The sequence below is a fragment of the Culex quinquefasciatus genome, chromosome 3 (genome assembly GCF_015732765.1).
Source record: "Culex quinquefasciatus strain JHB chromosome 3, VPISU_Cqui_1.0_pri_paternal, whole genome shotgun sequence".
NCBI classification, from domain to species: Eukaryota; Metazoa; Arthropoda; class Insecta; order Diptera; family Culicidae; genus Culex; species Culex quinquefasciatus.
In genome coordinates, this window is record NC_051863.1 from 43298813 (window position 1) to 43325718 (window position 26906).

General features: G+C 39.0%; 1 protein-coding gene across 5 annotated transcripts in view; it reads right to left on the reverse strand.

Annotated features, from left to right (window-relative positions):
• The window catches only part of LOC6052245 (choline-phosphate cytidylyltransferase B), a 70857-nt gene that overhangs the window by 19962 nt on the left and 23989 nt on the right, over window positions 1-26906 (reverse strand). For 4 of the 5 annotated variants that reach the window (XM_038259087.1, XM_038259090.1, XM_038259088.1 and 1 more), the window contains one exon: window positions 23523-23638. In XM_038259087.1, the coding sequence (XP_038115015.1) occupies window positions 23523-23638 (116 nt within the window). Of the gene's footprint in view, window positions 1-2415; window positions 2950-23522; window positions 23639-26906 lie in introns of those variants that run through there. The other variant, XM_038259091.1, reaches the window with a different exon arrangement.

The window sequence follows — 26906 nt, forward strand, 5'->3', positions numbered from 1 at the left end:
AAAAAATGCGTAAACATGTGAACCTGATGAATATTCATCAAAAACTGATGACTGATGAAAATTCATCATTTTCTTAATCATTCTTTTTGCCACAAAATCTGTCACCATTTCCTGATGAATATCACCATCATTTTTTTTCTGTGTAGTCAAGCTCAAGTCTTTTTTCTGATCTGTGACTTTAGGGGAAGGTGGGGCAAGACGACCATATGGGGCAAGAGGAACAATCGCTCCTACGGCCGTAATTTTTACAATTTTGATTATTTCCAGTATGAGGAATTGTTGCTAGCAATGCAATTAGCTGATTCTACTATCACATAACCGCCAAAATGACGTAAACGCCACGGGGCATAAGATTTAATGAAGTTTTTTTCAAAACCTTTGTTTTCTTATAATATTTGGAAAGTACAAAATAAGGCTTAGGGTTCGTTTTAAGGCTCATTTTATCAAAATGCTATTTTTCCTAGATCAGTAGTGTCCCTACCAATGACATGCACCTATTACAAAGTATGATTTAACTTTTGATTATTTTTGTTGAGAGCTTTAAAAAAATCTTGTTCAGGTGGGGCAAGTGTACCATATGGATTTTTAGTATGGAAAAAATTACGAATTGCTGCAAGAAAATATTTTATTGGGAAATAAATACATGAAAGTACTTAAAAACTGATAAACAATCGTTAAAAAAAATTGTTCATACAAAGTATAGTGATATTATGAAAATTTACTATTTATCATCGAAGTAGTATTTTTTTCGTAAAAACGATAAATTTTTTAGTAAAATATTATTATTTAATCTAAAATGAAGAAACCATTCAAATACATTCTAATCTGATGTATCTAAGTGATAACAGTTCAATTGTTAGCAAATTAACATGTTTTTTCATGCATTGTTCCTCTTGCCCTAACGGGTTGTTCGTCTTGCCCCACTAGTTGAGTAGAACGTACGGAAAATCGAAAATTTTAAAATCAATTTTTCACATTAAAAAACATGATTTTTTAAAAACTTGTTTTAACAAAGTCTTAGTCAAGACCTAGAATAAGATGATTATAATAAAATCCGACAGATTTTTTAACTTTTTAATGGGTTATAACGAGCATTTCCTTAGCTTGTTACACTTGCCCCACTTTCCCCTACTGAAATAATCTCGTTCCTAGAACAAATCCTGTTATTTTGGCAGCTGTCTTAAGTTGAGGTACGTTTTTGGCCAAAAATGACTTCTCGAAAAATTATTTTTCTTATATTTTTGTTGGAATTCGGATTCAATAGGATGCAAAATTCAACTTTTCTGTCGTCCCTGCTATTTTTAGGACCTTTATTTGGACATTCTCTTGCTATTTCACAAGTAAACATAGTAATTTTTGAACAAAAGACCTCATTTCAAGGCTATTTTATCCATAACAGCAAAACACTGCCTCCAAATTGCCTGTTCCTTAATTGTGGGATGTTATTGTGCCTCCCACAATTGTGGAACGCCTGAATTTAAATGAAATTTTCACCCCAAAAAAGTTATCAGACCATGTTTAAAACATCACTAAGCTTGAGTTTTGTAAAAAAAAAATGTACTCCTGGAGAGAAAAAAGTGTGTTATCGTGAGAAAAAAGTGTTCCAAATTTGTGGATTTCAAGGGTCAATGTTTTTCTTTAAAAACTTGATACAAAACGTAAAAATGTTTAGCCGGTCTTACATCACTCGAAAGATCGCAAGAAAAGCTTTCACATGAAGGAAAAAGCAAATCATTATGTTCAATTATTGATTTTTTATGATTTGTTGAACATTGGCAGATCTGTAAACTGTTCCGAATATGAGGGAGACTGTACACAAAACAGGTATCGGTTGATTTCAGAGCTTAGATCTACCATAGACAGGTTGTCTGAACAGACATAGTTTAAGACACCAAATTAGGTTTAAGTGCGTAAGCCGGTTTTGCACCTTCTAACTGAACAGCTTCACGATTTGAAGTGGCCTTCCACTTTGGGTTAATTAGCAGTGTTCTTTGTTTTGGTATCAACAAATAAACGTTGAAAAGAGTTCGCCATTTTCGAGTCTTATTTGAGAAGGTCCTATAAACCCATAGCTTATAGGACCTTTTAAAAACACACTAGACATGAGAGTTTTCACTCCGAAATACCAAGCGTCTCCACCAGGTCCGAAGTTTTCCTCCGAAAATTCCGTGTTGTTTATCTCCCAGAATCCCACAACATAAGTAAACAAACTTGTTTTCCCAAAATCCTCGGGCCCAAAGGTCGAATCGCAGAAGCCCTTTCTGTCAATAAGTAAACAGTCGCCTAGTTATAGATTTTCACACCGCGGCGTCACCAAACGTTGAAAAAAAAAACATCGTCCTCACACATGATATCACACGTCTTTCCACGAAACCCCTCCCCCCGTGGCTTCAACCTGGCACATCCGACACTTACGATATTATCGAGGCTGGTTTTGAGCACCCTGGTTTCGACTACGTTCGGGGCCATCTTCTTTTTGCTTATTTTTTTCTTTCCTTTCCTTTTTTTTGTCGGTGGGGGATCGGTCGATTCTGGTGCGTTTTTCCTTCTGGGGCTTTCGAGATTTTCCCTTTTTTCGCCTTTGATTCTTTGAGTCTTTTTCCCCTGTTCCGGCCACTTGACGAAGAAACGGTTCTTTTTGCAGATGAGTTTTTTGTTCAGCACATAGTTTTGGAAATCACTTTGACAGCTGCTGCTCAACCAGAAGCAAAAGAGTCAAGGCGCACTTGGATGGAGCAACTTTTCACACGGGTCAAACTTCCTGCGTATCAGCCGCGGGGTTCAATCACACTTGGCCACGTGTCCCGTTGCTGCCTCCTGCTAATGTGCTCCTCTTCCAGAGGGGAAGTTATGTGGGGAACCTATAGTACTTCCGAGTAATCACCACTATATCGACGAGTCCACCGACAACCGAACCGAACCACTGCAAGCTGAGAACTGAACTAAACTCGGTGAGCTCCTTCGGCTGGCGGCGCACCGCTGGCCCAGTTTGGCGTGGAAATTTGCACCATGACGCGCAAGTGGCACCACGCGGCCAGAGTGACCGGCCGCGGAGAGTGAGAGCTCCGCAAACTATATATTCTCTGAGCGCAGCAGACGATCGGGCAGGTTCTTGTGCCAGCATAATACGGCTAGGGGGGGGAACTCATCGTCGTCACCGCCGCGAATTCGCGCCAACATAATGATTATTTCATCAGACCTGCAGCATCATCCGATGTGCCGGCGACGACAGCGCCGGGGGGCAATGAACAGAATTGCGGAAAAGAAGGGGTTTTGCAGAGCGATGAAGAACTACTATGAAAATAACCCGAAACGTGCGCCGTCTAAAAGAGGATTGATCGAAACATGGGATTCCTGAGGAATACCCGCGGAGAAACATTACCACTGTGGGCAACGCTGAAGTTAGTCAGTCAGGGCAAGATAACAACCACGAACACTCATGGTAATGTTTTGTTTTTGAATGTGATAAGGCACCGCGCGTACTACCGAGGGATCATCACGCCGAGGTCACAGGAAATCCTGGTCAGTTGTGTAACTGCGATGCGGCTTGCGTGGATTTTTTTTCTTGGAAATCCTCTGTCTAATCGTCTCAAAATGAGTGGAAAGTTCCAGCGTGTCATTGAGTGCAAAACCGTGACCATTAACGGCGCACGCCTTGTCGAGATGTAGTACTTGAGAAATCAGACCAGCGAGCTCACTTCACGGAGAAAAAAGAATTCCCAAAAGCGTTCATGAAAATAGTAACCACGAACATAGAGTTCAAATTTCATGGTACGTTTTTCAAAATCGCCAAATCGCGCAAACAGCCAAACTGCACAGCAAATGGTCCACCCAATCGCCGCCAGCGTCCATGCCGGTCTAAGGCTTTGCACGTTGATGATTACATTACTGTCGTCCCGATCCCTATCGCTGACTTCCAAATTTGCCAATCCTTGGTAGCGCAAAATCGGAATCTCATGAAAATCGCAAGAATTCAACATACTTGATGTTAAAATCGTTGCATACGGTGCAATAGTAACACCCATAAATTGAACCGTCCCGCGTGTTGAGCTTTCAATTGGCTGGTGATCGACACACGATACCCAACTCCGTAGCAACCAACCGTTGGAATAGTCAAAATCACTAGCGCTGTAATTATTTTCATAGTGGGCATTGTTTTTGCCCAAGTGCTTTTTGACTTGTTCATCCGAAGGTAGATTAACAACTTACTTAGGATTCATCGAGAGTTTCACGTTTTTATTACCCAAAGTGCTGTTCAATGAACTGTTCAATTTTACATGAACGTGATTATGTGATTTTAGATTTCATAGTAGAAATGAATTTAAAGTAGGGAGCGGCCGTGGCTGACTGGTTGCGGTGTTCGCTTTGTAAGTGAATGGTCCTGGGTTCGATTCCCATCTGCTCCCAACGAGAAAGTATAGGAAATATATCTCTTGAAACTCTGAACATGAACGAAAAATCAAAGCCGCTCGAGTCGGGGTTCGTTCCAGGGTTGCCAGGTTGCCAGATAAATCTGGGAATGCCAGATTTTTCAAGTGTTTGCCAGAATAAAGATTCACCCTTCCCAGTGCCAGATATTGACAGATTTTGCCAGATTTTCTATTTTATGCCCATTTTGAACAATTTTTTGAACGAATTTTATGGAAATTGAAATTTTTTGAGGCCATACAATCAGTTAAACCATCTGAATTCTACAAACTTTTGAATTAATTTATTTTCTCCCTCCCCTTTACCATTCAGAATTTTTAGATTTTTGTCTGCCAGATTTTTCCAACTTTTTAAACGATACTTTGCCAGATTTTTCAAATTTTGACCTGGTAACCCTGGTTCCATCCCCCGTCCTTTGGATTGGTAAGCAAAAATGCTAACAACTCGGCCATTGCGACTTGGTGAGCTGTAACTGGAATTAAATTCAGAGTTTCTCTCGGCAGCTCGAGACTCGCGGCGAGAACTCGAGAGAGAGTATTTTTTTCTCGCGAGAGCGCGAGAATACCAGCACTGGATCAAAGTGATTATCTTTCAAGTCACAGAGAAGTGTGGGCAAAATTGTTGCCGCCGAGTTATATATTTTCCATTGAAAAAAAACTCAAACCAAAAAAGTATTTGGTTTTGTAAAAGTTCTTTATTTTTAAATAAATAAGCTACTTTAAATAAGTGCCCAAGAATGGCACTTAATTATCAAATGACGATATCTCAGAATGTTTAAAGTACAACAATGAATCTGTGGGGACTTAATCCGGAGTCGACGATTAAAACGAGGTTTAATAACTAACTAACTGATGTTTATTGATTACGACTTTCTCCGCGTGTTTCGTCTGATTGGAGTGCGACAATTCTGAGTGGTCAAGGTTGTGTCACATAAGAGCAATTCTCTGAGATTTCGGTCATTCGATTTTTTTTGTATTTTTTAATCCGGCTGAAACTTTTTTGGTGCCTTCGGTATGCCCAAAGAAGCCATTTTGCATCATTAGTTTGTCCATATAATTTTCCATACAAATTTGGCAGCTGTCCATACAAAAATGATATGTGAAAATTCAAAAATCTGTATCTTTTGAAGGAATTTTTTGATCGATTTGGTGTCTTCGGCAAAGTTGTAGGTATGAATATGGACTACACTGAAAAAAATTGATACACGATAAAAAAAAATTTGGTGATTTTTAATTTAACTTTTTGTCACTAAAACTTGATTTGCAAAAAAACACTATTTTTAATTTTTTTCATTTTTTGATATGTTTTAGAGGACATAAAATGCCAACTTTTCAGAAATTTCCAGAATGGGCAAAAAATCTTTGACCGAGTTATGATTTTTTGAATCAATACAGATTTTTTCAAAAAATCGAAATATTGGTCGCAAAAATTTTTCAACTTTATTTTCCGATGTAAAATCGAATTTGCAATCAAAAAGTACTTTAGTGAATTTTTGAAAAAGTGCACCATTTTCAAGTTATAACCTTTTTTAGGTAACTTTTTTGAAAATAGTCGCAGTTTTTCATTTTTTAAAAATAGTGCCCATGTTTGCCCACTATTGAAAAAATATTTTTGAAAAGCTGAGAAAATTCTCTATATTTTGCTTCTTCGGACTTTGTTGATACGACCCTTAGTTGCTGAGATATTGCCATGCAAAGGTTAAAAACATGAAAATTGATGTTTTCTAAGTCTCACCCAAACAACCCACTATTTTCTAATGTCGATATCTCAGCAACTATAGGTCCGATTCACAATGTTAATATATGAAACATTTGTGAAATTTTCCGATCTTTTCGAAAAAAATACTTTCAAAAATTCAAAATCAAGACTAACATTTCAAACAGGCCAAACATTCAATATTACGCCCATTTGAAATGTTAGACTTGATTTAAAATTTTTGAAAGTATTTTTTTCGAAAAGATCGGAAAATTTCACGAATGTTTCATATATTAACATTGAAAATCGGACCTATAGGGGAAATATACCCATTTTAATCACACTAAGCCGTTCGACCAATTCTCATCACTTTTGCCGTTTCTGCTATTAAATCAACATTTTCAGATGTTTCAACAATGGAGAGTTGCTTGCTCACTTTTATTTGAGCTATTTATTACTTTGGAACAGTCAAAAACATTTTATATAAGCTGTAATTCATGATCAAAGTGCTGATAGGCCGATAATAGAAATAGGCTGAGAAAGGGTATAGTTCCCCTAGTTGCTGAGATATCGACATTAGAAAATGGTGGGTTGTTTGGGTGAGACTTAGAAAACATCAATTTTCCTGTTTTTTAACATTTGCATGGCAATATCTCAGCAACTAAGGGTCGTATCAACAAAGTCCGAAAAAGCAAAATATAGAGAATTTTCTCAACTTTCCAAAAATATTTTTTCAAAAGTGGGCAAACATGGGCACTATTTTTAAAAAATGAAAAACTGCGACTATTTTCAAAAAAGTTACTTAAAAATGGCTATAACTTAAAAACGGTACACTTTATCAAAATTTCACTAAAGTACTTTTTGATTGCAAATTCGATTTTACATCGAAAAATGAAGTTGAAAAATTTTTGCGACCAATATTTCGATTTTTTTTAAAAATCTGTATTGATTCAAAAAATCATAACTCGGTCAAAGATTTTTTGCCCATTCTGGAAATTTCTGAAAAGTTGGCATTTTATGTCCTCTAAAACATATCAAAAAATGAAAAAAATTAAAAATAGTGTTTTTTTGCAAATCAAGTTTTAGTGACAAAAAGTTAAATTAAAAATCACCAAATTTTTTTACCGTGTATCAATTTTTTTCAGTGTAGTCCATATCCATACCTACAACTTTGCCGAAGACACCAAATCGATCAAAAATTCCTTCAAAAGATACAGATTTTGAATTTTCACATATCATTTTTGTATGGACAGCTGCCAAATTTGTATGGAAAATTATATGGACAAACTAATGATGCAAAATGGCTTCTTTGGGCATACCGAAGGCACCAAAAAAGTTTCAGCCGGATTAAAAAATACAAAAATTAAAATTAAAGAAAAAAGACCGATTCCGTAGAGAACTGCTCATAAGGTAACACACTCGACTTGCTTGGTGTGTGTGAGGCGTAACCCACAGGGCCCCCCCAGTTACACCAGGAATCTGACCCGATGTCCCGACGGTGTAACTTTTGTACGGTGATCATCCGCAGGATAGTCCAACTCCTGGTTGAGCATAAATGCCGGCTTGAGCCGGTCGATCGAAATCCGCTGCGTCTTCCCGGCAACTAGAACATCCATCCACTTGGCATCGCGACGCAACACCCGGTGCGGTCCATCGTACGGATGCTGTAGAGGACGCTTCACAGTGTCGACACGTACGAATACATGTGTACACTCCTTCAACTCCGGACTCACGAAGAACTTCCGGGTACCATGGCGATCGGGTTTAATCGGCTTGACCTTTTCGAACGAACGGTGGAGCACTTTCGAGAATTCGGCTTGATCCATGTTCTGCGTAGGGGCTTCCAGGAACTCTCCCGGAATACGAAGAGTTTGGCCGTACACCATATCCGCTGCTGAACATTGTAGATCGTCCCTGTAGGCAGTTCGTAAACCCAGGAGAATCAGCGGCAGTTCGTAGAACCAGTCCTTGGGATTCACGCACATGATCGCTGCCTTCAGAGTTCTATGGAACCGCTCAACCATGCCATTTGCTTGCGGGTGGTAGGCGGTAGTCCTAATGTGGTGAACTCCAAGAATGCGCGTCAGCTCCCGAAAGAGGTCGGACTCGAATTGACGCCCTTGATCCGTGGTCACGTCCTCGGGCACACCGAAACGGGAAATCCAGGTCGAATACAGCGCCTCAGCCACCGACGCCGCAGTCATGTCCACCAGAGGAATGGCTTCCGGCCACCGGGAAAATCGGTCGATGATGGTCAAGAGATATCGGTGACCATTTGATGGTGGTAGAGGGCCAAACAGGTCGATGTGGATGTGCCGAAACCTTGCTTTCGGCAACTCGAAATCCCGGAACGGAGCAACAGTGTGGCGAGTAACCTTAGAGCGTTGACAATCCAGGCAGTTACGGACAAATGCGTTGATTTCCTTGTTCATTGACGGCCACACGAAACGTTCCGCTATCAGCTTCCTTGTTGGCTTCGACCCTGTGTGAGCGATTCCGTGGAAGTTCTTCATGACTGCGAGGCGGTGCGCTTTCGGGACAAAAGGCCTTGGGTTGCCCCGTGACGTATCGCAATACATCCGCTGCAAACACCCTGGCAACGTTCTTAATTCGAACTTGAGAGACGTTGTCGTCGACTTCAGCAGTTGTTGTAGCTCAATGTCCCCGGCTTGATCCTTGGCAATCGATTGAAAATCAACCGAACTTGGAGAAGAAACACTTGCTACACGTGACAACGCATCGGCTACGTAGTTGTCTGTGCCGCTTACATGCCGAATGTCCCTGGTGAACTCCGATATGAAGCGGAGGTACCGCTCCTCGTGCGGCAGCCGAGAGTTCGAATCCGTTGCTAAAGCGTACGTCAGTGGCCGGTGGTCAGTAAAAATGGTGAAATTTCGTCCCTCGAGGAAATGCCGGAAATACTTCACCGACATCTTCATAGCAGTCAGCTCACGTCCGAAGGTCGAATAGTTCTGCTGCGATTTGGAGAACTTTTCCGAGTAGAACCCGAGAGGTTCCCAAACGCCTCCGCTAAGCTGCTGCAGAACGGCTCCCGCAGCGGTGTTTGAAGCATCGATCATAAGCCCCAACGGTTTGTTGGCTGCTGGATAGTGAAGTAAAGCGGCTTGAGCTAACGATTGCTTGCACTCTTCAAAACTGGCTGCTGCGTCTGCCGACCACTCCAACTTCCGGCCGTCGTTCTTGCGATTGTCCGGAATCAGCTTTCGCAGGTTCGCTTGGAGGTCCGTTGCACGCCGAATGAATCGCTTGTACCCATTCAACAAGGCGAGGAAACGGCGAAGGTCCTTCACCGTAGTTGGCCGCTCGTACTGCAAAATAGCTTCAACACGGGCAGGCAGCGGTCGAACACCGGCCGAGTTGATCAGGTACCCCAAGAACTCCACCTCGGGCTGGGCGAAGCAGCTCTTCTCGACGTTGATAACCAAGTTGTGCTCTCGGAGCCTCTCGAAGACTACGCGCAGGTGAGCGCGGTGCTGTTCCGCAGATGAAGAGGCGATGCAGATATCGTCTATAAAGACGACAACAAAGTCCAAGTCACCGAAAATTTGGTTCATGTAACGTTGGAATGTCTGGCTCGCGTTGCAGAGACCAAATTGCATCCGGGTAAACTCAAAAAGACCGAATGGGGTAATTACTGCCGTTTTGGGTATGTCGCTCTCTTCAACTGGAATTTGATGGTAAGCCCGTTCCAAGTCCAGCGTCGTAAAAACAGACTTACCGTCAAAGGAGTTCAACAGGTCGTGTATGTGGGGCACCGGATAGCGGTCAGGAACAGTCACTTGATTCAACCGGCGATAATCGCCCACGAACCGCCACGTGCCGTTCTTCTTGGGAACGCAGTGCAGGGGGCTGGCCCAGCTGCTGCTTGACGGACGGCAGATTCCCAAGTCGCACATTGTCCGGAACTCCTCCTTGGCGGCCTTCAACTTCTCTGGGTGCATTCGCCGCGCCTTCGAAGCCACCGGCGGTCCTTTGGTGACAATATGATGCGTTACTTCCCGTTGAGTTTGAGTCTGCAGCGTCGAAGGGAGTGTCACTTCACGGAACTCGTGCAACATTTCGCCGAACGGGTGTTTGGCGTCCACGACAGTGACGGTGTGCAGATCAACTGTCATCACACCACCAACCGATTTGAGCCCCGTTTTCTCGTCCACCAAACGTCGATTCCGCAAGTCCACGATAATGCCAAAATGTGCCAGCCAATCTGCTCCAATTATCGGCATCGTCACCTCCGCAACGAGAAACTGCCAAGTGAAGCTACGTCGCAGACCCAGACTGGTGGTCAAGAACCTCGATCCGTACGTTTTGATACGGCTTCCGTTTGCGGCATGCAGTTGTTGTGTTGGAATACCTTCTGCTCGATCTCGTCTGCTTGCCGGTATGATGGAGACATCTGACCCGGTATCGATCAGGAACCGGGTGCTGGACACAGGATCGTAGATGGTCAGTCGGCGGCTTTCGTGTTCTCCCCCCACTTCCGCCGTTTCCAGTGGGGAAGAACTTAGTTTTTTGAATTGAACGCACAGGGTTCACGGCACTGGTGAGCATCTCGACCGTATTTACGGTGGTACCAGCACACTTCCTTCTGCGATCCGGTTCTTGATTTCGACGAGGACCGGCCTCGAGAGGCCGATCGGTTCCGTGTGCGTTCAGACGTCGTCAATCGACGAACTTCGGCGGTCAGAAACTCTACCTGTTCTTGAAGACTGGAGGCGCCGCTTGGTCCAGCTGCGTCGTCAACGGCGGCCGTCGACAGAGAGCTCGTAATCCCCACCATCTTGTCGGCCATTTCAGCCAACTTGTCCAATGTTCCGTCGTGACAGCTTAGGATTGGACGAACGTTTACCGGAAGCCGCTGAATGAAGAGCATTTTGAGCAGGTTGTCGTCTACTTTCAATCCGATTGCCAGCTCGCGCATCTTCGCCAGCAGATGCGTAGGACGCAAATCGCCCAGTTCGTACGAACCAAGCAACCTCTCCAGTAGCGTGGCTCACGGATATATGAAAAAGACAAAAGTGTTCAATTTCGAACGCCTCAACCGGAATTTTGTAGCAATATGGCCCCAAAACATAGCCTGAAATTTTGAGCGCATTTGGTTAAGGTTTAGAACTTCCACCATTGACCTGAAGTTATAAAGAAATTTCAATAAATTTAATTTATTTATTTTCAACTTTTTAACTCTTCTTCGAGTATTTTTTCCTATGCCCTATAATTTTTTCTCAAAGTAGTGGTTTCTTATAGGTTTCGATCCGGGGAACAACTTTGTAGAACATCACAAAGCGCTAGGAATTAATCCCTGAAAGATACAGGCAAAATTTTAGAGCACGTTAAAAAAAAATCCTAGCTCCAAAAAATATCCTGTATCTTTTCAGGATCAATTCCTAGCGCTTTGCGATGTTCTACAAAGTTGTTCCCCGGATCAAAACCTATAAGAAACTTGAGAATAAGAAAATTTGATTGGGTTTTGGGAAACTTTATCTAAGAAGAGGTTAAAAGTGAAAATTTCCCATAGTAAATCTTTAAAAGTTCCATACTAACTTCAGGTCAATGGTGGAAGTACTAAACCTTAACCAAATGCGCTCAAAGTTTCAGGCTATGTTCTGGGGCCATATTGCTACAAAAATCCGGTCGAGGCGTTTGGAATTGAACACTTTTGTCTTTTCATATATCCGTGAGCCACGCTACTCTCCAGCCGAGTTTCCGCAGAGAGCACGAAGCGGGAAATTAACCTTTCTTTGACGGCAGCATACTTGTTGGTAGCTGGAGGAGCTACCACTAAATCCGAGATGTGGCAAATGACGGTCTGGTCCACCTTCCCGATAATGTGGTAATATTTCGTCTCGTCGTTTACGACCCTACCCAAGGCAAACTGCGCTTCGGCCTGGGCAAACCACATCATCGGGTCATTCTTCCAGAAATCCGGCAACTTGATTGAAACTGCTGCAGCAACTTCTGCGTTGTTGTTTTCGGTCGACATTTGAGGTTATGTTCCACGTCGGAACGATTTTTCTCGGATAACCGGAGCGAGCGCGTTCGAACAACGGTAAAAACTATTTTCGCGGCGTCGGGGTCACCAATGTGGGGACTTAATCCGGAGTCGACGATTAAAACGAGGTTTAATAACTAACTAACTGATGTTTATTGATTACGACTTTCTCCGCGTGTTTCGTCTGATTGGAGTGCGACAATTCTGAGTGGTCAAGGTTGTGTCACATAAGGTAACACACTCGACTTGCTTGGTGTGTGTGAGGCGTAACCCACAAATCATTCAAGGTCCAGTTTGTGACGATACACTACCTTTCCTTTACTAAGCAATCGAATCCAGAAGGGAAAAGATCGCCAGTTGTGTTGGTCCGAGCCGGGATTTGAACCCCGATCTACCGCTTACGAGGCTGAAGCGTTACCACTGGGCTACGTGGCTCGGTCAATTTTTAAAGTTGATCTAAAAATGGCTATGATTCGAACATGGTGCACTCTTAAAAAAGAAAAATACTTTTCATTTCTAATTTGATCAAAGACCATGCCAAAAAAAAAGCATGAAATACGATTATTTAAAAATAGTTCTAGAGTTTTATTTGAAAGGTCCTATACACAAAATAAAACCTTAAGCTTACAGGACCTTTTAAAAAACCTCTTTAATTATTTTGAAAAAAAATTTCATGCACTTTTTTGCACGATTTTCAATCGAAATTGCAATTTAAAAGTTTTTAACTCCTCATTATGATTCTTTTTCAAGTTTTTAGTGTGTTATAGCCACTTTTATATCGATTTTTTAAAATAATATATTTTTTTCAATTTTTAAAATAATTGCTCAAGAGTGTATGATTGTTATTCTTTTTTTTTTTTCAAAAAGCTGCGAAAATTTACTCTAAATTAATTTAGGACACATCTAACCCACTACTGCCCAATTTTTTTTTCGATTTTTTTTTATTTTTTCCGTGTTTAGGAGGTCATTTTGAGCAACTTTTGTTCTACGAAAAACTTTACTTCTCTTGTTTTTCTTGTTTCATTTTTAGTACTTAAATTTGCATTTATCTTGTTTAGTTTATGTTTGTTTTTCGTAGTACTTTGCCCATTCTACCACCTCCTATCGTTATATTTACCTATCTATTTTTTCATGTTTTTATAGCTACTATTTCAATTTTTTGCTTGTTTTTCACATTTTCTGATATAAAAAGGCACTATTATCATTTAAATTGTAAAAAAATGCGTAGACGCATAGTCTGGGATACTAGAAAAATTACTGCATACTTCTTTTAACTTAAAATAAAGGAAATGTTAGTAAAAAACACAGCCAAAATTGACACCTAAAAAAATGACATTTTTAAAAGCATTGGCAAAGTCACATAAAACAAGTAAAACTTCGATCCCATTAATTTTCTATAATTTGAAGAGTTCTTCTTTTCAATGCTCTTTAAAGATCAAAAATTGGTTGAAAAATGGATTTTTGACGATTTTTTAAATCGAAGCCCGTCTAAAGGCGGGGTTGGGTTGTAGAGGGTTAAGATTGATGTATTCATTTGTGGGATTCTTAAAAAATCGTAAATCGGGGGCAATATTTCACGTATTTTCTGAAGCGATTCCGACTTCGGCATCTGGAAATATAGAAACTTCAACTCTGACTCCTGCTCCTGGAGATTTTACAACTCCGAATCCGACTCCAACTCTCAAAAAAAAGATAACGGGCTCCACAAACTCCACAGTCACGATTTAAAGTGTGTAATGTATGCATCAAATGCTGACTTGTTACTGGACCGTTAAAATTGTTGTACCAAATTTCTATCAAAGTCACCCCTGTTTACGGTAGCACGCATGAGCTGAATCAACTGCACTTAACTGTTGTTTCAGGTGCTAACTTGTCTTGTGACGCAGACCACTTTTGCGGATAAATCTAACAGTTTCTAAGAAAACAACAACACCGACGATAATGGGCATTGCCAAACAATTAGCACCCAAGTGCCAAACAGAAGTGGAACACATCTCCTCAAGTCTTAATTTTCAGAACACAATTTCCAAAAGTCAACACCACATGACTCTCGCCGGTGAAGACTTTTTCCCGCGCTTATCGAAACAGAGAAACCTGTTTCCCCAGGAGATCGGCACATTCCTCATCCGGTTGACGTCGCAAACCTGCTCAAGCCAGACTACAGACTGAAAGCGTCGAGAGTCGGGCAAGTTCACGTTCAAAACCAAACCACCACGTTGTTGTTTTTCCAGTTTGCCAACTCAGCGACCACACCATGCTGTCCCATTTAAAAGTCATCGCGCGGTCTGGCCAAGACCTTGCGATCGCGGCCCGTCGTGAAGTCGTGCTTTTTTCTTCCATTGTTTGGACATCGGTGGTTGTGGAGTTTGATCTCGAACCTCCAAGACTTTTCCCCCTCAACACGATCGCTCTGCTTTCAACCAAACCCATTAGCAGGGGGCTTTCGTGAGTTCCACCGCCAGCGGCGATGGCATGTCGTACTTTTGACGAACCTTTGCGAAACTCTCGTTGCGGGGCCAAACCGTACGGACGAAGACCGCTTTTCGCCGGAATAATTACAAGCTGGCAGCAGAGTTCACCGACTCACACAGGTGGTTTCAAGTTATGGCCATAATTACACGTTTCTTTCGTGGCTTCATGGCCCGTAATGACGTCAGTCATTATTGTATCGCCCAGGTGAAGTTGCATGCTAATTCTGGCAACAACTTCAAGAAAATAGTACCAACTTGAAGAAATTCCTTTCTCCCGATCTCGCGATCGGTTGTTGCCAAGCCACCCAGCTCTTCAGCTCTCTTGCAATGCGAGATTTCCGCGAACTCACGCGCGCTTTCAACGCTGTGTAGATCAACGGCAAGAAGAAGACGTGGACATGCGCGCGCTCGCGCACAAACCAAAAACCACATCAAAACTTCCACGCTGGTCATGCGTCATGCGGCGAGGTTCGTGCGCTGTCCGCTAGTGGCGCTGGCGTCGTCTGCCAATCTGAACGAGTGTGTTATCGCATCGCGCAATGAGTTGGTTGATTTTTCGTGCATTTTTGCTTTCGTCGGCGTTCATGTGGTCACTCACACTGCTCGTACGTGCCAAGCCTCTTCCCATCAGGTCTTGTTGTTTTTTTTTTTCAGCAAAATTGCAGCGCTATATTTACAGGTTGATGCACATCGGATGATCGCGCGCGATTAGGTCAACTCCGCGCTCGAAACCACAGATAATCCAACAGAGCACACCACCGGCGAGATATTCGCGTCATCAGGGCGCGACGACGACGCTGAACCGGTCGTCGTCGACATGTGCGACGTGACGTCACCGAGCTCTTCCAATGGAATTCCTGCATAACCTTCACCAATATCTGCGTTGGTGACTTCGTAACCTAGTGTTGGTAGAGTCACACTTGGCAGTATTGGAACCTGCTGACTCGTGTGCGCGCGCGGATATTTTACACTTTCGGGGGGAGAAATCGCCGAGAAATCCGTCATGCCGATGATGCGTCATACACATCCACGATCGTTTTGGCGTTTCACTGGGAGGGGAACCTTGACGTTGACGTCGGCGTCGCGCTGCTCGCGGCAGCTATTCAGAGTCAGGCGAGCGGGTTCAAAGTACAAACCCGATTTAGTGTTTGCACTAGCATTAGTCGGGCCACCACAACACTATCACTGCTCGTTTTCTAGTCGTTGCTAGTTTGGACTGCACGGTGTGTGGAATGAGATAACGAGTTGGAGGGAGTAATAAAAGCGATTGCTCCTGAATAGTTTGTAGAAAAGTGAAGCGAACCATCGAAAATTTGAACAAATGAAGTCATCAATGTGTTGTTCTCTAATATCATGATAAACGAGTTGGGAATTCCCACGTTAGTGTAATCCTCGCATTCAAACGAAAGTTGTTGTTTTTATTTTGAGCAACGAATCGTATGTCCGGTTAACTGTGCATAATTGGGCTGGTCATTGAAAAAAGGATAGTGAAATTGATCAACTTAGCATCATCCAAAGTTTCACAAAGGTTAGGAAATCTTTACTTTTAATATTTGATTTTTTAAATGCTTTCTTGGATATAAAACGTTTTAAATGCCTTTTTAAGGGCCGGACAATTTCATAGAAGTATTAAGTATTAAGTCTAGACTGTTACGTGAAAACATGATTTGAAAATAATTAAGAGCAAAAATCTATCAAATCAACATATATGCTTTCAGAGCTAACAGTCATATATCTCTCAAAAAATAAAATTTTCAAAACTTCCCTGTAATTTTCATATGGTCTCACAAAAACTTTCCCATCAGCAACCACTAATTTTAATTTGAAATTCAGGCTTGGGAGGATTTAACTTAGCATTTAAGCTGGTATTAGATTATGACAAATAAACAAACTCGCACTTTTTGACAGTTTGCCTGCATTTGTTTGCAGAAATGTTTAGCCTGCAGACAGTTTGCTTTGTTTGCGAGTTTGGCAAACCGCCAAATACGAAAAAAAAATTTAATACCTGCTTAACATTTTAGAAGGGCTAAGACACAAATTTTGAGCCTTTTTAACGCAAAAAAAATGTAAAATTGTAAAATTTCTTTTTTTAAGATGTTTTAGGATTGTAATATTTCACAAAGGTTTTATTTTTTTAGATTTTTTTATGATTGTAAAATTTCCTTTTTAAAGTTTTTTAAAATTGTAAAATTTTACAGAGATTTCATTTTTTAATATTCTTTTAAATGGTAAAATTTCCAAAAGATTTCATTTTTCAAATTTGAAAAACAAGCCAAAAGTTGTCGAGTTGTCGTCAATGAAAAATTAAGACCCAAAGATTTTTTTAACCGTCTACTGCCCAAATATTTGAATTTTTTTATTTTTTCCCATGTTCAGAAAGTCAATTTGAGCAACTTTTATTCTACGAAAAACTTCTCTTGTTTCATTTTTTTTCTTATTTCATTTTTAGTATTTTAATTTGCATTTATCTTGCTTAGTTCATGTTTGTTTTTGGTAGGATTTGGCCATTTGGTTTGTTTTTGACAGGATATTCTACCACCTCCTATTATTACATTTTGCCTATCTAATTTGTTCATGTTTTTACAGTCACTTTTTCAATTTTTTGCTATAAAATGGCACCATTATCATTTAAATTTTTGGCGTACAATTTTTTTTTCAATATTTTTGCCTTCCTCACCTTACTGAGGAAAGGTTATAAAATCACTCGAAAAACGAAATTCTTAATTTGACCTCCTAGACCCACCTTCATGTATACATATCGACTCAGAATCAAATTTTGAGCAAATGTCTGTGTGTGTAGTGGAATGTTGATCAAAAAAATATGCACTGAGTTATCTCGGCACTGGCTGACCCGATTTGGGCCGTTTTGGTCTCATTCGATCCGTCTTGGGGTCGCTATTGAAAATTATAAAGTTTAGTTGAGTACTTCAAAAGTTATGCTAAAAAACATTTTAGCAATAGTCCGGAAGATTGCAAAACGGGGGGTTTTTGTAAGAACCCTCGTCATGTTATACATTTTTAGAAAGGTATTCGAAAGACCTTTTCAACGAGTTCAAAAGATTGAAGATCTGACAAACCTATCAAAAGTTATAAGCACTTAAGTGTTATTTATGAACTTTTTGGAGGCCGGATCTCAGATATTACCTAGCATTACACTCTAAATGTGAGGAAGGCACCAACCACCTAATGGTGGATTAAGTAACATTTTATTCTAAAATTAAATTGAGAAAGAGCTAGTTATTTTCCCATTTAGCAAAATGTCTTTCAAAAAACAACATAAACACATCTATTATCAACTAGAAAATGCTTTTATTTATATATACAAGAAATGAAAGTGTTCCAAAACATGTTTTAAAAGAAAGAGCTGAAAAGTTGCGTGTTTCAATTACGAAAATTGTGGTACCCTAACATGTATAGGTCATCGCTGAAATGTTCAAGTTATTGCAGTTTTAGTGAAAAAAGTCATTTTTTCCCCCGTTTTCGTCATTTTCCCATTTCTGCGCGTGGTGCGTCGAAAAACCCAGTTTTTATTTTCAAAAAATCGTATCTCACAGTATCGAAAACATAACTTCACCATTTTTTGATATGTTATGTGAAATTTTCCGAGGAATCCGATAAACATATTTTCAGACATAGGCTCTCTGGTCCCGAGACCCTCAAAACAGCATTTTAAGTTTTCATACGACCTTTTCAAATGTTAAGCTAGATTTTTGAAACTTCTTACTATTTTTCTCAAATAGCCAAACTAATCACCTTTCTTTTGCGTCTAAGACAGCTAAAATCGGATGAAATGGCGCGGAGTTATGATTTTTGGAAAAATGTGGTTTTTGCGAAAAATGACGAAAATTGCCATTTTTCGGACCACCCTAACACGGCGTAGGTCACCCTAATGGCCAAACAAAAAAATACTATTTTTTCTAATTATTTTGGCCAAGGAACCCCTAGAAAAATTTTGAGCGTGATCGGAGAACTTTTTTTTCGAATCATGCTGTTTTCGTGGGGAATTGCTATACAATTGTAGGCAATACAACAGGAAAAAAAGATCTTTCCTTTACAAAATTCCCCGCTAATTCTACGTAATAACCCATTCACACATGTGATCGTGCGTACGCTCCGTTCTTATCTAACCACTTAGCAAGAGCTGCTACAATCCGAAAAAAACGAACGCAAATGTGAAGAACAAGAAACAGAGCCGGAACCGCCTACTGCGGCTGTGTTGGTGTCTAAATACTCTCAGAGTCGTTTTTTTGTTCATTTTTTTTGGTGGAAATATCACGTGTTCTTTGCACGCAGGCGACTAAATAAACGTGCTTGCGTAATCCGGTTCTTTCTAGTCTTCTTTCGTGACTGATTTTTTTTTTGTGTGGCTCGTATCGTTTGGCACAGTTGAAATTTGATTTTTGTTGTAAAATTGTTTGGGTAACTTTTTGTAGATTTAAACTTGATTTGATGTATATTTTAAATTAGACTCACATGTTTTTATCACATTTTTAGCAATTTTCACAGTGCAACCACCCACATTCTAAATGTCTATCTTTTGTCTAACTCAGACACACAACAATTTGCATGGTTCGCTTATTTTTAGCTATACAACCTTGAAGCGCTACCAGCCAGCCAGTCAGTAGCATTGGTGCGGTATCTTAAGGTACGACTTTGGCGATGTGGCATCGGACGAGCGCTGTGCTGACACATCATCGCAAGTTAAGGTGCAACAACATTTAGAAAAAAATGTCAATCAACGTCATCGTAGAATCGTTGCACCACCCTTGAGATATCAGGTGCTAATCAGAGTCGGGATTTCGCGATACGGATTAAGTCGCGCTATCGGTCTCTTACTTAACTCCGAATTCCGGTCGCGAGTTGTCACACCGGCTAAAAGAGAGTGTAGTGTTTGGTTGTTTTGAAAACACTGACATTATGTGACCTACTGAAAACAGCGCAGTGCATTCTTAATTTGCTATGCAGAAATTTTCACCCGATAACCCTCATCAGAGTTATTCATTCAAATTGAATTTTTATTTTTGCAAATCTGCAATAACCCGGAGGGATTATTATTTCATTTGGAACTTTTTTTTTAAAGTTTCATCACAAAATCATCGCTTTTTCTTAAAAGTTTTTCGAAAAATTCTGATAACTAGTGAGCCATTCTCTACAAAATCGGTATTTTTTCTTCAATTTTAATTTTTGTATTTTTTAATCCAACTGAAACTTTTTTGGAGCCTTCGTTATGCCCAAAGAAGCCATTTTGCAACATTAGTTTGTCCATATAATTTTCCATACAAATTTGGCAGCTGGCCATACAAAAATAATGTATGAAAATTCAAAAATCTGTTTCTTTTGAAGGAAATTTTTGATCGATTTGGTGTCTTCGGCAAAGTTGTAGGTATGGATATGGACTATACTGAAAAAAATGATACACGGTAAAAAAAATGATGATTTTTTATTTAACTTTTTGTCACTAAAACTTAATTTTAATTTTTTTTTATTTTTTTATATGTTTTAGAGGACATCAAATGCCAACTTTTCAGAAATTTCCAGGTTGTGCAAAAAATCTTTGAGCGAGTTATGACATTTTTAATCAATACTGATTTTTTCAAAAAAATCGAAATATCGGTCGCAAAAATTTTTCAACTTCATTATTCGATGTAAAATCAAATTTACAATCAAAAAGTACCTTATTGAAATTTTGATAAAGTGCACCGTTTTCAAGTTAAATCCATTTTTAGGTGACTTTTTTGAAAATAATCGCAGTTTTTCATTTTTTTAAATCAGTGCAAATGTTTGCTCACTTTTGAAAAAAAATGAAAGCTGAGAAAATTCTCTATGTTTTGCATTTTTAAATTTTGTTGTTACGATCAAAATATTTTAAACCAAGACTAACATTTCAAAAGGGCCAAACATTCAATATTACGCCCTTTTAAAATGTTTGTCTTGGTTTAAAAAAATGAAAATATTGTTTTCGAAAAGATCGGAAAATTTCACGAATGTTTCATATTTTAACATTGAAAATCGGACCATAAGCTGCTGAGATATCGACATTAGAAAATGGTGTGTTGTTTGGGTGAGACTTAGAAAACATCATTTTATCCTGTTTTGAAACCCCTGCATGGCAATATCTCAGCAACTAAGGGTCGTATCAACAAAGTTCAAAGAAGCAAAATATAGAGAATTTTCTCAGCCAAATATAAGGCTTTCTAGGCCCAGTGAAAAAAATATAATTTTACTCAAAAATGACGAACTCCTCGTCACAGTGTCCTGATGCAAACAAAGATCGAGCTGTAGCTGTCACAGCCCTGCGAAGTATGTTGGCTGACATATCGGGCAGTCAGTCAAAAAACCCAGCTAGAAGTCGCCTGACAATTTTTTTTTGCTAGAAAAAGATAGGAAACCTGATGCAATCAAACGTCCAGCTGTCATGTAAACATACTTTGAATGTGTTGGTAAATTTCTGACTAGAAAGCCTTATGTGCACTAATTAAAAAAAAATTAAAAACTTCGAAAAAATTGATTTTACATCAAAAAATGAAGTTGAAAATTTTTGCGACCAATTTTTTTATTTTTTTGAAAAAATCAGTATTGATTCAAAAATTCATAACTCGCTCAAAGATTTAAAAAAATCACCATTTTTTTTACCGTGTATCATTTTTTTGCAGTGTAGTCAATATCCATAACAACAACTTTGCCGAAGACACCAAATCGATCAAAAAATTCCTTCAAAAGATACAGATTTTTGAATTTTCATGCATCATTTTGGTATGGCCAGCTGCCAAATTTGTATGGACAATTATATGGACAAAGTAATGATGCAAAATGGCTTCTTTGGGCATACTGAAGGCACCAAGAAAGTTTCAGTCGGATTAAAAAATACAAAAAAAAAATCGAATGACCGAAATCTGAGAGAACTGCTCTAGTGAAGAATACATGCAAATTTATCACACAGTAAAGCCATAAAGCAAAACAAAAAATAACATGTCATTTTTTTCAATATTTAAATGAAAAAAAATGTTTTGAAATGCATTTTAATTAGTTCAGTTGTTTTGTAATCATTAGTTATCAAAAATGAAAAATTTGAGAAACAAAAAAATTAGCGAACATTTTTTTTCGGCACATCGAAAATTTTCAAAGATTTGATTTTTTTTTAAATAAACCCAAACATGATTAAACATGATTTTAAACGTAAATTGAAAATGCATTTTAAATTGATTTCATCTGATGGCACTTAAAATCTGTCCACATTCCCCGATGAGCAGTTCTCAATAAAATCGGTAAATTTCAATTTTTTTTTGTATTTTTTTATTTATTCAAACTTTGCGGGGTGCCTTCTCTAGGACCAAAGAAGTGTAATTGGTTCACCTATTCAAGTCTCCATTCAATTTTGGCAGCTGTTCATACAAAAATGGTACGCAAATGTTCGAAAATATGTAAATTTTGATTGAATTTTCTGATGAATTTGGTGTCTTCGGCAAAGTTGTAGGTATTGTTTGAGACTATTTAGAAAAAAAAATCTATTTTTTTTACAATTTTTCACAATTTGTTTATTATAATTTATAATTTTTTTTTGCGAAAAACCTTTTAAGTGGGCATAAAATTGAATGTTTGGCCCTTTTGTAATGTTAGTCACGACTCCAGAAGTTGTATTACTATGATTATTTTTAACTGTTAACAAACTGTCTTAAATATACCAAAACCAAATTTATGGTTCATAGAAATGTTCATTATAAAAACCAGATTATCGTTTAAAAATCCTTTATGGTATTAAGTTTCATCAACTTATGACAGCTCCTCGAAAAGCCGTTGAAATATAGATTATCTGGCCCCAAATTTCATCGAAATTACAAAAATCTGTATTTTTTTCTGTATGGACCAAAAAATAGGTAAAGATGCAATGTTATTCGACAGGGCTGCCAAATAAATTCTTTTTACCCATTCAAAAATTGAACCATGCTTTTGACAATTTTTGGTCAGTAGAAAGTGTCAAGGGTTAAGCAAGTCGGTTAGAAAATAAAACCGTTAAATAACTCTCGTCTGTTTGTATGCAGCTGGCTAACAGCAAATACTTTTCGAAGAACGAACAGCGCGAGCCACGAGGTGAAAGTGATATACACAAAAACATGTAGTTAAGTAGAAAAGGGAAAACAACAAACCGGCGCTGCCATCGTCAGTCATTATTTCTGGTCGAATTGCACGAAAGTTTGTCGTGGCTTCTTCAAGCAATTTAGTTGTTATATATTTAAACATTTGCAACATTGTTGAAGTGGGTTAATGTGTTGCTTTTTGATTTCTTCTTCTTGAGTGAGAAATATCTTATTTAAATTTTATTTTATTTTTTTTTTATTTTTTTAAATATTGGCAGAAATGGAAACTTTTGTGGATTCTGACTTCTCAACAATATTTTTAAATCTTCACAAGGTAAGACCAATTAGCACCAGCTCTCGAAATGTTTGCCAGAACATCCTCTTTCCATTCTTATCACAAGCAGCAAAACAACCAAAAGCAAACACATGACGTAATTCGGGAACCGCCAAGGCCAGGTATGGTCCGACACGAGATGTTTTCCTTTTTTTTTCAACGCACCGTGCAAAGTCGAAAACACCTTGCCAGAAAACTCCCGACACAGACGTTCGTTATCAATTTTACGTTTCCTCTGATAGCGTGAAATTCTTACAATTTCTAATCTTAACTCGCTTTATCAAGCCCCGATTAGCGCAAAATTGCGTTGCATTTTTTTTGCGAAAGTTCGCCACGTGTGGTTCGTGACTGCATCACGTGCACGAAACGTGCGCGTGACCTCATCAAAATCAGTGTCAAGTGAGCGAAAAGGGAGCAATTTTCCACCATCAATCAGCGCCAATAAAGGAACGCTGCTAGTTGATGAAGCCGCGGGAAGTTTAGAAGATGGGCTGTGATTGTGTGGTACTTACGACTGGTGGGCTGTGCTCGACGCCACTTCCCAGCTGGCTGGATAGGCTGGACAGTGAGGCCACTGGAACGATCGGAGCGATGGCGGCGGCGGGTCGCGACGAGGACGATGGCATGTCTGCAAATCAATAAAAAGATCGGAGGTTAAATCTCTGATGGACCAATTTTCTTTATATTTTTCCAAATTATTTCAATTAATATTAAGTAAAAGGAGAGAAAAAAAAGTGATTGATATTGATATTTTTAGGGGCTGTATGGACATATAAAGCTAGCATTTTGGCCAAATATGGGCACTCTAAGCGGTCGTGTTTGGATAATCTGGAGTGTTCCTTAAAATTGACTAAAACCAAGTACACCAACGAGTAGAGAAACTTTTTGTGAACATTTCTGTTTATTTTCACTTTTGCTAAAAGTTGTTCTATTCCTTTTACAAGCATTAAAAAAAAATTCCAAATGCATTCCAATCAGTCGAGTGCATTGGGCAACGCCGATTTTCCTATTTTCAGCTTAGTTCTTTTTTTTCTTCAGCCCTCTTTTGGGTCTGCTTAGGGGAGCTGGGGGTAAGACGGCCACCCCACTGTTTTAATATGTATATTAATGAATATTACTAATATGTTTAGCAATACTGTTCATCATGCTAAATAATGCATATGGAGTCATCTTTGCCAAACATATTGTTTAAAATAGTATAAAAATAGCTCAAAAGAAACAAATAATTTTTGAACTTGAAACTGGATGTAGGGGAAATATACCCATTTTAATCACACTAAGCCGTTTGACCAATTCTCATCACTTTTGCCGTTTTCCGCTCTTAAATCAACATTTTCAGATGTATCAACAATGATTAGTTGCTTGCTCACTTTTATTTGAGTCATTTATTACTTTGGAGCTGTCAAAAACACTTTATTTGAACTGTAATTCATGATCAAAGTGCTGATAGGCCGATAATAGAAATAGGCTGAGAAAGGGTATAGTTCCCCTAATTTTCATGAATTACAACTTAGGCATTTTTGTTAAAAAACAATATGTTTTCCTGTCTTCAAATATTGTTTCATGTTAAATTGAAGTTTTCACTAGATTATGTCCCTCGGAAAAGTTTAAAAAATGCGATGAACTATTTGCAAAAAAATGTTTAAAAAAATAATTTATTTGGGGGCAAGACGGCCACCTCCTCCGCGGGGAAGACGGCCACCCGTAATTTGTAAATTTGATTTGATATAGGCTTTGCTTTGATATAGGACAGTTTTCTGACTATTGAGACATATTTGTAGATAAGGAAAAGCATTTTCAATAAAACTATTCATTTTTAATCAAAATGCTGTTAACTACCGTGTCGACAACATTCTTTACTGTGATATAGCAAAACTCATTGATTAGTATGAAATCCTATCAAACTTTTCATAAAAATCGCTAATTTAATATTGTTTACATAATTTTGATTTACTTATTCTAATCGAAATACAAAAACTAATTATTTTGCCTCAAATTGTGTTTGTATTGTAGTAAAAAAGTAACGCAATAGTATGAAATTCACTGAGCCAAAATATGAAATATTTGAAACAGCATTTTTCTTCGCTTTTGAAACTAGATTTTTTCAACCAAAATAGTAATGATATTCAGAGAAGTCTGTTCAACCAATCATGTAGGTATATGGGTAGATTTAGCAAAGTTATTAAGCTGACTATCACTGACCGTCTTACCCCACACGGGTGGCCGTCTTACCCCCATCTCCCCTAGTGCTGCCAATTGTAATGAAATTTTAAGCGAACACTCACGAAAAGTGGAATTTATAGAGAAAATTTCCTGGCATCACTGGCTCAATCCAACAGGCGCTGCTCGTGGTGTTGGTGGCCACCCTTTGTTCTTTATTTGCCTTCGCTTCTCGCTCGGTTTTCTTCAGCCTTCGACTAGAATGGGTTGTCAAAATTTAAACGTCAAAAGACTTGGCGCGTTTGTTTTATTGATGACGCTTGCTAATTATTTACATCTTTCGGGATTATTTTTCAAGTGAGTGACTAACTAATGTGCAAAAGAACATGTTGCCGAAAGTTGGGGGCAGTTTTGTATCGAAAGCGCCGTGGAAAAGTAAGCGAAAGTGAAAAGTTTATTTTAGCGATATTCATTATTTAGGGCATTCTCGCGTGTGTCACTGTGTGTGCCAACAAAAAGGTGAGAAATGGTCTCGCATAGAAGGTGACGAGCGGGAATTCTCGGGAAAAAAATCCCGGGAAATCGACCATTTTTGGACCTCTCGATTCCCGGGAAATTTGGTCGAGAGTCCCGGGAAATTTTATACTTATAAAAATCGAAGCAAAATGTTATAAATTAATCAGAAAAACATTTGAAAAATTCGAAATGGTTCAGAACATTGGCTGTTCACTTGTCGTACGTTAACTATAATTGAGAGAAGCCCAAAATATGTGGATCCCAAAATTTACCTTAAAGCATACTTAGCAGTTACATCCCAGAAATGAAATATAAAGTTTTTTTTTTAATTTTTGTATAATTAATTTATTTTTCCTTCTCTTGCCAAATTCACTGTTAGAATATCCAATTACATCAAAACGAATTATAGTTCAAATCATAGTTGAAAGGAACTCAAAAACTCTATTAGATTATAAGAAATACGGAATTGTTAATTGATTATTTAGCATAGCATAGCATAGCATTGGTGTCTACCCGTAGCTGCTACTTCGTTATTGACCAGGACCCCCAAACATTGCTCCGTGGACCACAGATGAAAAGTAGGAACCAATCATCACCCCTTCGCAATTTTCAAAGGTCCCTATCGTGCTGATCAATACCGACGCCGGCCACGACCAGTGGTAAGACACGGGGAAGTGGATGGGAATGTTAGCCGATACTTGAGTGATGGGACCGCCAAATCGACTGCGTCTCCGACAAAGTATCACATGAGTTTTGAGGGGTTAGTAAGATGGGTATGAGGTCAGGATTCACTGTGGTAGGTGATGCGACCATGAGCAATTTGTTTATGGGTTGAAATTTTAAAATCTTAGGCAGCCGGCTGCGGAAAGATACCTATCTAGGGATTTAAATATAGTATTAATTCGACCGCGATTCTCCAGAAATTCTCCGTCGGCGTGCCTTCCGATCAACGGTGATGTAGGAAGGGCTTCATTCATTAAAATTATTTTATATCATAAGCCTTAAAACATATCCGTCGACGTGCCTTCCGATCCTCGATGATATGGAAAGGACTTAATCCAGCAATACGACTTGCTTGTCTCAAAAAACAAAAATCGGATCGTTTGTATCGAAAACTATATAAAGAGAACAAAAATAAAACTCATCGGCCAACGAACGCGCGAACAAAAAATAAATGAAAAAAGAAGAAGAAGAAATCCAATCACCCCATGTACACAAAT